The sequence below is a fragment of the Dendropsophus ebraccatus genome, chromosome 5, assembly GCF_027789765.1.
Source record: "Dendropsophus ebraccatus isolate aDenEbr1 chromosome 5, aDenEbr1.pat, whole genome shotgun sequence".
Lineage (NCBI taxonomy): Eukaryota > Metazoa > Chordata > Amphibia > Anura > Hylidae > Dendropsophus > Dendropsophus ebraccatus.
Genome location: NC_091458.1, coordinates 74,352,619 through 74,368,174, shown reverse-complemented (window position 1 = coordinate 74,368,174; position 15,556 = coordinate 74,352,619). Strand labels below are relative to the sequence as shown.

At 41.0% G+C, this 15,556-nt stretch overlaps 1 protein-coding gene across 5 annotated transcripts in view; it reads left to right on the top strand.

Moving 5' to 3' along the window:
• DIAPH3 (diaphanous related formin 3) overlaps window positions 1-15,556 on the top strand; it is a 582,937-nt gene that overhangs the window by 339,392 nt on the left and 227,989 nt on the right. For all 5 annotated transcript variants that reach the window (XM_069970593.1, XM_069970591.1, XM_069970592.1 and 2 more), the window contains one exon: window positions 313-438. In XM_069970593.1, the coding sequence (XP_069826694.1) occupies window positions 313-438 (126 nt within the window). The remainder of the gene's footprint in view (window positions 1-312; window positions 439-15,556) is intronic.

The following is a 15,556-nucleotide window of genomic DNA, read 5'->3' as shown; positions in this document are numbered from 1 at the left end:
CCATGTTCATGTTCAAGTAAACAAAGACGAGCAGAGAGGACAAGGCAGGGGATATCAGATGTATTTTACAAATGAAATGAAATGAAAGGTGGGATCTGATTGGTTGCTAGGGGCAATTGAGCCAGTTTTACTTTCCACCATGTTTGATAAATCTCCCCCCATAGGGTTTATAGAAGCAACCTCATTTAGATTAATGGGACTGTTTTTTTAGTTCAAAGCGTTCTGTCACTTTTAAAGGTACCTTGGTAAAATATTTTATTTATCTTGTCTAATTTTATTTTATTATTATAATTTATTTTTTAATTGTTATAGTGTCTGCAGAAAATCTGGAAAAGACAATGAAACAAATGGAACGCCAGCTTCAGCAGTTAGAGAAGGATTTGGAGACCTTTCCCCTATCTGATGACGTACACGACAAGTTTGTGACAAAAATGTCCATATCCTTTTGACAACTCCACACTGTATGTAGGGCCGGTTTAGTAAGCTCAAGGTATACTTAACATTTTAAATCTGTTCCAGTAACCTCTGTGTATTTTTCAGCTTTCATGCTTTGAAAGCTATAAACACTTTGGCTCCAGAAAGGCAGCATGCTGTGAGTAAAAGGTTTTGTCAAAAGCAGAGGTTACTAGTTTTGACAGCATAGAAATGTTTTGTGTAAAATGCCATTTTTGTTGTGGGACAGCCGTCAGTAAGTCCCGGACAAACAATGTGAGCGCTGATCAGATGCTTGTCCTGAGGACATGTTTGCATTATTGAATTGTAGTAATTGCCAGGGGTCCTTATTTGAAATTCATATAGCAAAGCCTTTTCTTATTCTGAAATATATAAAGTTGCTATATAATGTTAGATTAAGTATTTAATAAATTAGTATCTCACCCTGTTACCACTTAAATTAATTATTTTTATTAACAAGAGTTAGCAAAATATAAATTCTATAAGACCTTAAGGATGACCTATTTGATAAATGCACCAGAATTCTGGAAAAAATTGTGCCAAAGCAGTGAAGTAAATGGTATAAAAAGTAGTGTCAGTTACAGCCTTTTTTGCTTTTTCCTTGTAAGGGTACAAACCCACTTGGCGTATTTGCTGCGTGAATCAGTCTTAAAAATAAGCAGGCAAAACGCAGGTTGGCTTTATACGATTGTTCTGCGTTAAAATGCGCCAGTAGTGTATTATAATAGGGGCGTTTTGGGCGGCAGCCCAGGGCCCTGAGCTCCTGGGGGGCCCATGACCACCCAAAAAGACTTACACTTTCAGTGGTGTACTCTCTCCGGGCTACACTTCCATCATGATTTGCAAAAAATCACTGTTTTTTAATGGCAATTTTGCACAAATCAGGACATCATGACATTATCTATCCTGTACTATGAACACCAGGCTAGTGCTTCCATAGTTACAATGGGGTGGGGGGGCCCAGGCTTGGTGAACAGCCCGGGGCCTATGGTAAAGTTAATCCGCCCCTGAAATACGCAATTGCGTATTTTTGAAGCATGAAGCTTGTTGTTAGCAAAGCATCAGTTGTTAACAACCTGTGCGAAAAACGCATGTAGCTTCATGCTTCAAAAATATGCAATTGCGTATATTAACACAGAACAATCGTATAAAGCCAACCTGCGTTTTGCCTGCTTATTTTTAAGACTGATTCACGCAGCAAATACGTCAAGTGGGTTTGTACCCTAAAAGTAAATTGCTCCAAATTTATTAACAATGTGGGCAATTTTTTGTGTGTGCGAAGAACATTTGTGTAAAACTACAAATGGTTTTAAGGATCAATTACAGAAATATTCCAACAGTAGGAAAATGGAATTTGTGGATATTGCTATAGGACGTCCAAGCAGATCATACAGTCTTTTGTATATGTAAGTCAGACATAAAATACTGGTGTCATACACCAAGGGACACTTGAATGTTCTGAATCTTCATAGATCTGTTTGATCTTGCAGGCAGTAGAAAATAATGGGGCCTCTTTTAGTGGTTTCCATATTCATAATGACACCCCTTTATCTGCTGCCTTTACTGCAAGTTCTTTGTTGAGTTTCCAGGGAATCTAAGGCTTGTCAGACTTTTCTATTCACGTTGTTATGGTATCTAAAATTCTCTTTGTGGGATAGTGAAGTCCTGAACTCTTTCTCAACCATGGTCACAAACGTTTCAACAGCATGTCCTTTGGGGATTAAAAGGACTTAACGCTTTAAGTCCATTTTTTTACATTACTTGTGACCAAGTGTTTCTTTATCCTATCCCCCATTGGTAAATTCTGATTCTGCTGCCAAGAATCTCTATTTCTTACATTTCTTTAATACTGGATTGTTTTTGTACCACACTCTGGGTATATTACTTACTATATAGAGATGTAACAGTATATACAGTCCACAGAGTTATAACTATTTGGCACAAGGTAGGTCACCAATTATGATACAGAGCTACCAAAATGTACAATAGTTTGACATGTTATATTTACACTAGGTTGCAAATACAAGCAATTTTGTTCTATCTATATAATCTAGAAAATATTTACAATGCTTCTTATGAATTAATGCTTCCTGACAGAATCAATACATGGTCATACAACATCACTCTAAGTTTATCATTATATAGTTCTCTTTTAGCAATTTGACCTTTTGACTGCATTTATTTATTGCTGATATTTCTGTACTTTTCCTATAGCAACACTGAAGACCAACATCCAGAAGTACCAAAATGCTCATATTCTATCTTATTCACGCACAAGCGTTCCAACTAAAGGCTTTATTACAGTAAACAATTTTTTGGTCTCAATTGGCCAATTACCAGCCGTTCAGGCCAATAATCTTTTAGTGTAAAAGTACATGTTTGAAGGCAATGATCAGCCAACATGCACAATGTCAGCTGATTGTGGTCTTTTAACATGCTGAAAGAACCTAATTTGTGCAGTGATTGTCTGCTGTGCATTGCTCTATGCAATAGGAACAGCAGCAAACTGTTGCTGACTTCAATGGACACCGCCTCCCCCTGCTGCTGTTTTTAAGGGTAGCTTCACACGTACTGGATTCGCAGAAGATTTCACGCTGCGACTTTGCAGCAAAATCCGCTGTGAATCCTTGTAGTGTGAAGTTCTGTGGGGTTACATATCCGCAGTGGAATTTTCATTCTGCTGCAGATATGTAACCCGGCCCCTTTAACCCCGCTGCCCTCAGCCCCTGGCCTGGAGCATACATTACCTGCTCGGCACCGCGGTTGTGTGTCAGTCTCCCGCCTCCGCTCGGTCCCCATCAGCCAATCAGTGCTGCAGTGCACTGATTGGTTGATGGGGTCCAAGGGGAGCCGGGAGCCTCACACACAGTCACGGCGCCAAGCAGGTAATACATGCTCCAGGCCAGGGGCTGGGGGCAGCGGGGTTAAAGGGGCCGGGTTACATATCTGCAGCAGAATGAAAATTCTGCTGCGGTTATGTTACCCCATAGAATTTTACACTACCAGGATTCACAGCGGATTTCGCTGCAAACTTGTGGCATGAAATCAACTGCAAATCCAGTATGTGTGAAGCTACCCTTAAAAAGGTTTTACATTTGTAGTAAAACTTAACTAAAATGATAGAACTTTGTTGTTGCCGTTGCTGACCCACAGTTAACATATCATTGATACAACACTGTGAATGCCATGAAAACAAAACACAAAAAATACTATCTGAATTGTTTCTTTTCAATTTAACCCCATTATATTGTTCATTAAATGGTGCCATTAGAATACAACTTTTCCTTCAAAATAATAAGCTTCTAATATTTATTATAGCATGCCCCTTGAACTATACTGGTATTTACACCAGCACTACATCATGGCTGATTATCTCAGTGTACAGTTAAAACCTTGTATGGTGCCGCACTGGGCATAGTCCACAACTGCTAAAATAATATCAGTGGCACTTAACTTCAAGAAAAGTCCCTTTTATGCATTTATTAGTCTATGAAGATACAAAAATGTCCCATAGAACATGGCACCTCCCCCACTGCCTATAGTCCTTTTGTGTTACCCATTCCTTTATCAAGGCCTAATGGAAAACGGACAACATACATATCAAATAATATAAAAATTAGGCAAATATATCAATGCCTTAAAGAACAAATAATTACATTGGTTCTTATGTTTTAACCATTGTGTGCCTGTGGCATTGGGATCTTTTAATACAGCCACTTTCTGTTTGCAGAAGCTTTGTATGCTTACCTTGCTTATCGCTGCTTCTAAGAAATATACTAGCTTTATTTTAGGATTAGAATTGTGTGTATCACACATATGACTAATCAGTCTCAGTGATTTTAAGGGGTCGCAGCATCCAGATCATGCCAACGGAAATCTATGGTATGTCACTGTATGTTAGAAGTTTTTGAAAACAATAGGTATCCTTTTAATGGCTATTTTTCAAATTAAGGGTACGTGCACAGTACGAAATCCCGGTGGATCACCCACTGCGGATTCTGCAGCTCGTCCCTGCTCGCGGACACTGGCGGATGCGTGCATCTCCGCTGGTCCTATAGGCTTCATTCTATGGTTTGCTAGATTCAGCTGTCAGCCTGAAGAATGAGTGGGTTCATTCTTTGGGCGGACAGCAGAATCTGGCAAATCATAGAATGAATCCTATCATACGGGACCAGCGGATATGCGCGAGTCCCCCAGCACCCAAGAACGGGGATGAGCTGCGGAATCCGCAGCAGTTGATCTGCTGGGATCCCATAGTGTGCACATACCCTCACGTTTCATATGGGAAAACTTAAATGGAATCTGTCAGCACCTGTTCAGGTTCTGAGGTGCTGACAGTGTAATGAAGGTTTGTGTCTCCTAGTGCGGTGTGTTACCTTTCTTTTTTAGATGAGTCCTGTACTTTGTTCCCAATCTGTGCCGTAACTGTCTTTACAACTGTCAAAGAGGGGGAGTGGTGATGCGTTCATTCCGCACTTCGGCCCGCCTCACCACTACCTCCTCCCAGCTTATCTTGAATATTCATTGCGCCCGCCCCCCGGCGTCCTGGCGACATCATCTTTAGCTGCCTGGTTCTGTTATTGCGCATGCTCCCGCATCCTGATTCACGCATGCGCCCTAGTGTGCCGGAGCGGCGCAGGCGCACTGAGGACTAAAGCCTATGCCCTCAATGGCTTTGCTCAGTGCCGATCTCACGCACTACGGCGCATGTGCAAATCAAGAAGCGTGCGCAATAACAGAACCAGGCAGCTAAAGATGACGTCGCCTGGACGCCGGAGGACGGGCGCAATGAATATTAAAGAGAAGCTGGGAGGAGGTAGTGTAGAGGCGGGCCGAAGTGCGGCACAACCACATCACCACTACCCCTCTTTGACAGTTTTGAAGACAGTTATGGCACAGATTGGGGGCAAAGTACAGGACCCATCTGAAAAAGAAAGGTAACACACCGCAGTAGGAGACACTCGCCTTCATCACACTGTCAGCACCTCAAAACCTGAACAGGTGCTGCCAGATTCCATTTAATAGGAATTTTTCTCCTGTTTGGCACTCAAGAGGAAATGAGATGTGGTGACTGCCCACTCACACAGCTATCTCAGGTGTACAGGACTTATTTGAACTGCTTAACTTTTCATAACTCCCGTAAACTCATTGGACATTTATGGTATTCTCCGTTGATATGCAATGAATGTCAAATTTATGACCAACACCTTTTGAAGGTCATTCTGGATAAAAGAGATACACTGTGTTATCACTAATGCAGGACCTGAGAAGATGATTCATGGCACAAGGAATAGGCAAAACTCAGTAACAGTTTTGGCTGGATGGGTCACACCCTGAGCACTCATTTGACCTCTTTTGGCCATGTTCATTGACAAGCAGAGCTTTCCTTTCAAGCCACTAAGGAAGCAGTCAACTTACCTTGTGTGTCACTATTATAAAGAAATAGCTCATGCGAGTATAGGTAAGCTGGTCTTTGAGAGACTAGTTTGTCAATCAGTGTGGCCAGAGGCGTACAGATGAGTGGAATGCAGAAAGATAGAAAGATGCAGACAGGAGAAGTGCAAAGTCACTGACATAACACTTTGGCTCTTACCAACATTAGTATAGACATTCTTTTTGGGTGGGAGTGGGGGGTTGGATTGGTGTTGTCCACATGCAAAGGTACTGATGAATTATATGTCCAATTGGCAATGTGCTGGTATGTTTGGCTGGAAATGCATTTAGGATGTAACAGGTTCTCTCAAGGCACTCAAGAGCTAAAAAATAAAATGCTCCCAAACCTAGTTGTTTTTACTTATCAAGCCCCCCTAAGTATTTTGAGACATTTCTTGTCTGTATAGCTGCTACCATGCCTGAGCTACAAGTTTTTCTGAAAGCCAGTCTATATCCAAGATGGCGTTGGGCAGGAAACTTCATTTTCCAGCATGCATTGCACTGCCAAGTATCTGCCTATCTTGTAGTATCTGCCCATCACTGGCTAAGGCTGGGTTCACACACAGTATATTTGAGGCTGTATTTGTGAGGCTGTATAGCAACCAAAACCAGGAGTGGATTGAAAACACAGAAAGGATCTGTTCACATAATGTTGTAATTGAGTGGATGGCTGTCATTTAATGGCAAATTTTTGCTGTTATTTTAAAACAACGGCTGTTATATTGAAATAATGGCAGTTATTTACCGTTATATGACGGCCATCCACTCAATTTCAACATTGTGTGAACATAGCCTTTCTGTGTTTTCAATCCACTCCTGGTTTTGGTTGCTATGAGGACCTGACTTGAGGACCAAATACAGCCTGAAATATACGTAGTGTGAACCCAGCCTCAATCTACTTCTGTTTTACATTATGAACAAAATATCCCTCTGTTATTCGCAACATTCTTATGGTATGGCAGCATTGGATTTTGTGAGTTCTTTGAGATTCTAAGGGAATTGGGGGGTGGGAGGCAGGGAATGCCTTGGGTCCCTCAAGTGTGTCCTCTCTATAGCACACCTTTATGAAGTTAAGCAGGCTCCATTGTAGTGTAGTTTAACAAGATTTATTCATGTATATACTGTAGACTCCAACAGGAAGAAACATCAGTGGTAACAATGATGAAATGATTCCTATAACCCACACAGTCTGGCTGCTTCTCACAGAAGGATAAGTTTACAGGTACCTGAGTTTAACCACTGGGCTGAATTCTCTCCTCTTGTGGCAAATAAGGCTCCTGTGCTGTGACCTCTTGCTGCGGTTTTCCAACTTTCTCTGGCATTTTTTCTACCTCAAACACAGAATCTTGCTTGCTTTTACCTCGCACAACACTGACTGGACTCCCTTCCTAATTACTATTAACTACCTCACTGCTGGACAACTAGCAGTGTTGTGTGCTGACACTATTGGCATTGTCTAACTGCCAAACAAAGGTAGTTAAGTAACCTTTGACAGTGACAGTCAAGCTTACTCTGGGCCACATATCCATCTGCATAGATAGATTAGAAAGAGAGATAGAGAGATGAAACAACTGTTCCTCTATACTGCTCTGGAGGCTGTAACTGTTCTGTTGTTCCCCGCCCCTTTGCCAGGTGCTCACTGATTGGTGGGATGTAAGCTTGCCTGGCAACAGAAGAAATAGATCATGTGACTTTTGTCTCAGAAAGGGAGGGGGAGGACAGAGGACCAGGCACAGAGGATTATCAGGCAGTTTCAGGGTGTAAATCAGGATGTACTGCAGACAAATGGTCCAATTCGTGTAATAGAAACCTATTACAAACAAGTTTAGATTATGGATAGTAATTCTACAGGGTAAATCTTTCTTAAGTGGAGTACCCCTTTAAGCTTCTTGAAATACAATACATATTGCACATAGCAGTGCCAACAGCAATAAGTGCACATGATAGGTGAATAAAGCAAGAAGTTATTTTATCTATACTGGAGTGCCCCCCTAGAGCTTCTTTAGGCTATGTTCACATGCTGTACAAACAACAGCCGTTTTGCCGAGAATGGCTGTTAAATGCTTCCTATCATTAATTGCAGCCGTAGGTAGAGTTAAACAATTGCCATTGTTTGTTCAGCGTATAAACAATGCCTAAAAGTGGAAATTGAACAAACTTTGGCTGTTTAGTCTTTAACCAAACAAAACAGTAGGACATTTTTTGATCAAGGCATTTCAGCTTTTTCGATGCACCCTATCTGTCAGATCTTTACTTGTGGACACTGTAAATTGGATTGGATGTTTTTAAGAATGATTTAAATGTACTGTTAACACAAGCAGGATTTCTTAAGTGTGGTGTTGGGCAACCTGTTAAGATTCATTTTATTGTACTTAGCAATTTAATCCAGGCTCATTATATTTAAGCACTTGTTTGCTCCTGGGTTGAAATTTTATTACTTTCCATTATTTGCACAGTTTTGACAGGAGTGACAGTATCGTGCCATGTTTGCATTCCACCAAGACTTCACGTTTCTGTACCCAGCTACAATATGACGCATCTCTGTAGACAGACAATACTTTAGAAGCCATAGACCTGCATATGGCTTATGTTAATACGACATGATCTCACTAATTAGAGAAGCACACATTGAGCCAAACAGATTCTCCAGCAAATTAATAGGAAAAAGAATGTTTGATATAAAGGTTAGATAATCCAACACAGCATGGAGAAGCCCGGATCTGTCTGTACATCTAATCCTAAGCGAGGGGAAGTTGAATGATTTTCTCTCAAAAGATGGACTGCTCACAAAACAGCCAGCAGGAAATCCGGGGCACGGAAGATGTTCTTTGTAGGAAATGCTTTATCAAAAAGTAGGATATTGTTTAATGGTCAATTTAAACATCACATTCTGTAGCTAGAAAGGCCAAATAGAAGGACACTAATTAGAATCCCCTGTTCTGTGCAGATGGTCTCCACTTTGTCTACTTTTCAGGTGAATGTTTGGGAGCAAAGCTTAAAGCTTTTGATTTTGATGTTTTAATATAACGCAATTCTTATTTGTCATAAACAATTTATTTACATGTAATCAAAGGCAAAGAAGATAAAGTAAGAGATGCCAAAGCCAAATAGTTGTTAGTGTGTGTTACTTATAGTCAGCTAAAGAAGATGTGTGTTTAAAGGAGAAGTCCGGCGAACATTTTTATTAAAGTATTGTATTGCCCCCCAAAAAAAACTATACAAATCACCAATATACACCTATGCTTATAAAGTGCTTTTTTCCCTGCACTTACTACTGCACCAAGGCTTCACTTCCTGGATAACATGGTGATGTCACGTTCTGACTCCCAGGGCTGTGTGGACTGTGGCTGCTGGAGAGGATGATGGCAAAGGGATGTTTAGTGTCCCTCAGTGCCCCCCTGCCATCATCCTCTCCAGCAGCCACAGCCAGCACAGCTCAGGGAGTCAGGGGTGTGTTGGTTTAGGCTGGGTTCACACTACGTATATTTTAGTCAGTATTGTGGTCCTCATATTGCAACCAATAAAAACACAGAAAGGCTCTGTCTACACAATGTTGAAATTGAGTGGATGGCCGCCATATAACAGTAAATAACTGCCATTATTTCAATGTAACAGCCGTTGTTTTAAAATAACAGCAAATATTTGCCATTAAATGGCGGCCATCCACTCAATTACAACATTGTTTGAACAGATCCTTTCTGTGTTTTTAATCCACTCCTGGTTTTGGTTGCAATATAAGGACCATAATACTGACTGAAATATACGTAGTGTGAACCCAGCCTTAAAGTGTACCTGTCTTTTTAACTTTATAAATCAACAGTAAATGTCATTTAGATGTAGATGTAAAGCAAATTTGCTATTTTACACTTTTTTTTGTTTTGTTATCATGCTTTAATGCATAGCTATACTTACCAGAAATCCAGCTACAGTCTCTTAACCCCTAGACGACCCAGGACGTAGAGTTACGTCATGAAAGTCTGTCACCAGACGACCCTGGACGTAACTGTACGTCCTGGGTGGTTCTCCCGCTATGAAGCGCGCTCCGGAGCGGAGTGTGCTGCATAGGGGGTGGGGGCCGGCTGCAGTGAGCGTCTAAGTGTAAGTGACAGGGGGAGTCCCCTGTCACTTACCAATCGGGACCCCCGCAGTGTGACTGCAGGGGTCCCAATCGTTGAAACGGACCGCCGGAGGTCTCTCACCTGCCCCCGTGCGGTCCGATCGGCGATCTGCTACACTGAGCCTGCACAGGCAGGCTCAACAAGCAGATCACCGATAACAATGATCAATGCTATGCCTATGGCATAGCAATGGTCAGTGTAGAAATCAAACTAGTGTATGTAAAAGTCCCCCAAAGGGACTTCAAATGTGTAAAAAAAAAAGTTGAAATAACCCCCCCTATCCCATTATATAAATAAAACATATAAAAATAAATAAATAGATAAACGTATAATATACCGTAGCGTGCGTAATTGTCCGATCTATTAAAATATAACAAGCGTCATTGTGATCGGTGAACGGAGTACACGAAAAGAGGGGAAAAAGTGCGCGAATTACCGATTTTATGTTACATTATATATTTAAAAAAATCAATTAAAAGTGATCAAAACGTCCTATCTTCACAAATATGGTTTTAATAAAAACTAGAGATCATGGCGGAAAAAATGACACCCCATACAGCCCCGGAGGTGAAAAAATAAAACTGTTATAAGCGTCACAATAGGCCCATTTTATTAATAACTAATTGCCAAAAAAAAGGATTTCATAAAAAAATATATATATAACATTAGAGAATCTGTGTAACCTGCATATGGTTGTGTTCGGACTGACCTATAGAATAATAGTATCATGTCGCTGTTACCATATAGTGTATTACGTAGACACAGAAACCCCCCAAACGTTACCATATTGCATTCTTTTTTACGATTTCACCTATTTATATCTTCATAAATAATATATTTGGGATTTCATCATACATGTTATGGTAAAATGAAAGACGCCATTACAAAGTACAACTATTCCTGTAAAAAACAAGCACTTACATGGCCTGTAGATAGAAAACTGAGAGTGCTAGAGCTCTTAGAAGGGGAGGAGGGAAAAACGAAAACACTAAGATCTAAATTTGCGCGGTCCACTGGGTCATTTTGGGCCTGGTCTTCAAAGGGTTAAAGGCAGCTTTTTTCGTCTTGTTTCTGTTTTTGGTGCTTAGACTCTTTGAAAAGAGTCTAAATACAATAAGTGCCGTGTTTTCAATGATAACTTAAAAAAAAAAAAAAAAAAAAAAAAAAAGTAAATTGCAAACTTGCTTTAGATCACATCCCCTGCTGATTTTGAAAGTTATGACAGTGACACTTTAACATACTGTACATGTTCTTATACTCTTGAAAGAGATAAATTGTATACATTAAAGCGTAACTATAATTTTAGTAGCTAAAAAATGAAATTCCTCAAATAAAAAGCCCATGTGTTACCCTTTAAAAAGAGCCCTAAACTGTGTTGGTAGTGTATGTGCTTGCTGAGATATCCTCAGTTGTTTGGCTTAGAGGAATAAATGAATTTTTCTCCTGGCTGAGAGAAAGTGGGCGTGGCCTATCCCTCATCTCTCTGGCTGGGTCCCTCCATTCACTGACCAGCACCTTAGCAGATGTATCACACACAGTGGAATCAGATAGAGCCCCAGCAGATGGTATCACACACAGTTGGATTAGATACAGTCATCTGCTCTCATAACACTGTGGGATGATGTCAGCCATGGAGGTGGGGGCACCTGCTGCAGACATCTGATAGTGAATATTATATGTACTATGGAAGGACTACAGCTGTGTTGTGCTGGGACTTGTAGTCCTTCCCTCAGTGACTCACCCACTCTCCCTCATGCAGTACATTGGAGTAATGGCTGCCATGTCCTCCTGGGTGAAGCACTGGATACACTTGTGCCTCCTCCTCTGGGAGGAGGTTTTGTTTATGTTTCTCTCTGTGTCAGGGCTGTTATCTGATGCTGGTGTCAGAGTCCGTACACTAGGTATGGATCTCCAGGGAGGGGCGTGTCCAGCAGGAATGCAGAAATAACTCAGAGGCAAAGAGAGCTTTGAGGGGATAATTAGCCTTATGTATTTAAAAAAAAAAACCTGTTCATTTTAGGTTATTAATGTATATTGCAAAAATTCTTATCATGACCTAAGCTAACTAAAACTGAATTGTCAAAAAATATTTTATAGTTACGCTTTAACCCTTTGAGGACCAGGCCCAAAATGACCCAGTGGACCGCCCAAATTATGATCTTTGCGCTTTTGTTTTTCCCCTCCTCCCCTTCTAAGAGCTCTAGCACTTTCAGTTTTCTATCTACAATGCCATGTAATGGCTTGTTTGTTACAGGAGTAGTTGTACTTTGTAATGGCGTCTTTCATTTTACCATGTATGACGGAATCACAGGGCGTAAATGTATGCCCTGGCGCTCTTAAGGGTATTCAGAGGGGGGCTACGTGACGACCCGGCTCTGAACCAGCACGATCCCGGGTGCTCTCTGCAGCCCAGGACCATGGCAAAGTTGACAGCCGCATTTAAATGGTGGTTCTCCCCTATCCCTGGTGGTCTAGTGGGGTGACCACCCCTCCCGCAATGCAATCGTGGAGGAGCGGTCCCCGATTGTGACCCGGCCGGGGGTCTGCACTGTAATGGCGCTGTTCCCAGCTCGGTAATCTATTGCTTTCGGCTGCAGCAGACCAGAGCAATAGAACACTGATCTCATGAATCTATACAGGGGGACTTACAGTAAGTGTGTGTAAAAAAAAAAAAAAATAAAAATAAAAAATAGATGGGTAGTAATAAAAAAAATCCCCTCCCTTATAAAATTCAGAATTACCCCCCCCCCCCCTTCCCCATTTTATAAATAAAAATAAACATATTTGGTATAGCAGCGTGCGCGATTGCCCAAACTATAAATTTATTTCACTCCTGATCTCGCTCGGTAAACGACGTAAGCGCAAAAAAAATTCCAAAATGCTAAATGTGCATTTTCTGGTCGCATCAAATTCAGAAAAATGTCATAAGTGATAATAAAAAGTCGTATATACACAAACAAGGCACTGATAGAAAGTACAGATCATGGCACAAAAAATTATACCTCACATAGCCCCATAGACCAAAAAATAAAAGCAACCAAATAAAATAATTTACATATCGTTGTAATCGTACTAACTTGAGGAACATGTATAACAAGTCAGTTTTACCCTAGGGCGAACACCGTAAACACGAAACCTCCCCAATTTTTTTTTTTTTTCAACTTCACCACACATTTTTTTTTTTCTTCTTGTTTTGCAGCATACTTTATGCAAAAATTAAGCCTGTCATTGCAAAGTACAATTAGCGGCGCAAAAAAAAAAAGCGCTCATGTGGGTCTCTAGGCGAAAAATTGCAAGTGATATGGCCTTTTGAGAAAAAAATGGAAATTGGCCCGGTCCTTTAAAGGGGTATTCTTCCCCAAGAGCTAAAATAATAAAATGCTTCCAAATCTAACTGGTTTACTCAGCAAGTCCCCCTGAGTATTTTGAGCCATATCCCGTCTGAGGCAGTGATATCTCAGAAGTTAGTTGAGGTAGTAACATAGCAGAATTGAGTTAGTGAGTTAAGGCAGGGGGTTATTCAGGATTGGGGCTGCAGGTGAGTTCAGGAGGGGCTGGCCTGTGGGGGGTAGGAGCGCAGGGGGTGCCACAGGTGAGCTGCGAGGGGTGCCGGGGGGGTGGCTGAGGGTGAGCAGTGGGGGGCCACCATGGGGAGGGGGGCGCAGGGTGAGCCGTGGGGCTGGGCGGCTGCGGGTGAGCGTGGGGTGGGGTGCCGCAGTTTAGCTCAGGGGCGGAGGGGCACACAGTACTTGTGACCTGGGGGGAGGGAGACAGTGAGCAGCAGCTGTCACGGTCTCCGTGTATTCCCTCACTTCAGTAGGCTGGGTAAAGAGCTCTAACCCAGCCCACTGAAGAGATGGAGGGCACTTGATCCAGACACGGAGGTTTGGGGTCGGGAACAGGGAGCGGTGATGGAGTGGACTAAGATTTGATGATTCCATGCATTTAGTGGGGGTGAATGCATCTAGATAACAGCAAAACTTTGCAGAATCCATAATAAATTGATATTGGAAAGATGGAAAGCTATGGGCAACATATTCGGGCAAAAATAATTTTGGAGGGGAATACCGCTTTAAGGGGTTAAGCAACTAAGATGTAAGCTTCATGTGACTTTTCAGAAAAGTAGTTGCATGTCTCCATGTAAAATAACACTGTCTGGCAATTATATTATTATATAGCACTTTTTCTCTTCTGCAGGCTTCACCTCACATTTTAACTCCTTGCTAATCCCTGCTTCAGGGTATGTAGAAACAGACAACAAGGGCGCTGGATAGTGTACTATCCACATGTACATGAGATAAGTGGATGAGGGAGAAATCACTAACCTGGCAGAGTTGTTCTATGGTATAGGCAAAAAAACTCTACTATTGGTGGAAACACATTGCGTGTGTTTGTATGTTTTCTGAAATAGTGTTTTATTGCCTAGGTCGAGAGACTGACTGTATGGTTGTGGTCTGAATTCCCACATAGATGAATTGTCGCCCATATATTGGACACACACTTTTTCTTTTTTTTTTTAATTGGCTGTGAATGAGTAAGTTGAATAACATGACCTTGACAATATAAGTTGTGTGACTTATATTTGAATAACTTGTGTGTATGTAAAAAGAGATCTAATCAATATCCTTGTAACTTTATTATCTATAGTAGAATTGCCAATGGTACGCTAAATCCATCTGTCTTAAAAGGGGTATTTCATTGACTAAAAACATTTCCACTATCCACAGCTTATCATTGGCCGATCAATAGAGAATGAATTGTCTACATGACGATCCATCACATCATTCAGTCAGAAGAGTCTAGTTCAGTAGATGGAGGTTGGGCCCCCTTGTGATCAGACTTACCCCTATGCTGTTTTTAGTGGCAGGAATACTACTGTTAGGTTATTGATCTCATTGTGTAGTGCCAGATCATCATTTTTGTCTGGCTTTAATGTACAGTGCTCAATGTCACTAAAAGATTGAAGCAATATAAGAAACATTTGCCATAATGATGAAACATTGCCAAACATGGGTTGTCAAATAAAAGCAATGAGAGTAATAAAAAATTGTTTTCAAGGAAACTTCAGCAAACTTCTGACTTTAATTCATTTCTCAAAAAGAGCATAGTAAATGGAAAGGCCAGAGAGGGTGTCTAGTGTTACATCACTTATCGTTCAACCTACAGCTAAATGTTCAGTCTAACTATTGTAAATGAACATGCAAGGCTGAAATAATTCATAATTCATCAATTAATATTTTATTTCATGGCCAAGAAAGTGCATTAATAGTTCTAAAAGCACATATTTATTACAAAGAGAATGGGACCTTGTGGTGTGATTCATAAATAACCAAGCAGACTTGCTGCCATCACCCTTATTAATAGTCGCATTGGTAGCTTTAAAGGCACTCTTTGCTTAATGCTAATGAATGTTTATACAATGTGAAGATTATGTGTAAATATTTTATTCTGTAATTCATAACATACTTGTCAACGCAGATGTGACAGAGCCGAACTAGTATGAAAAGTAGCTTTACTGCATACTCGCCATAACATTTACTACGTATATATAA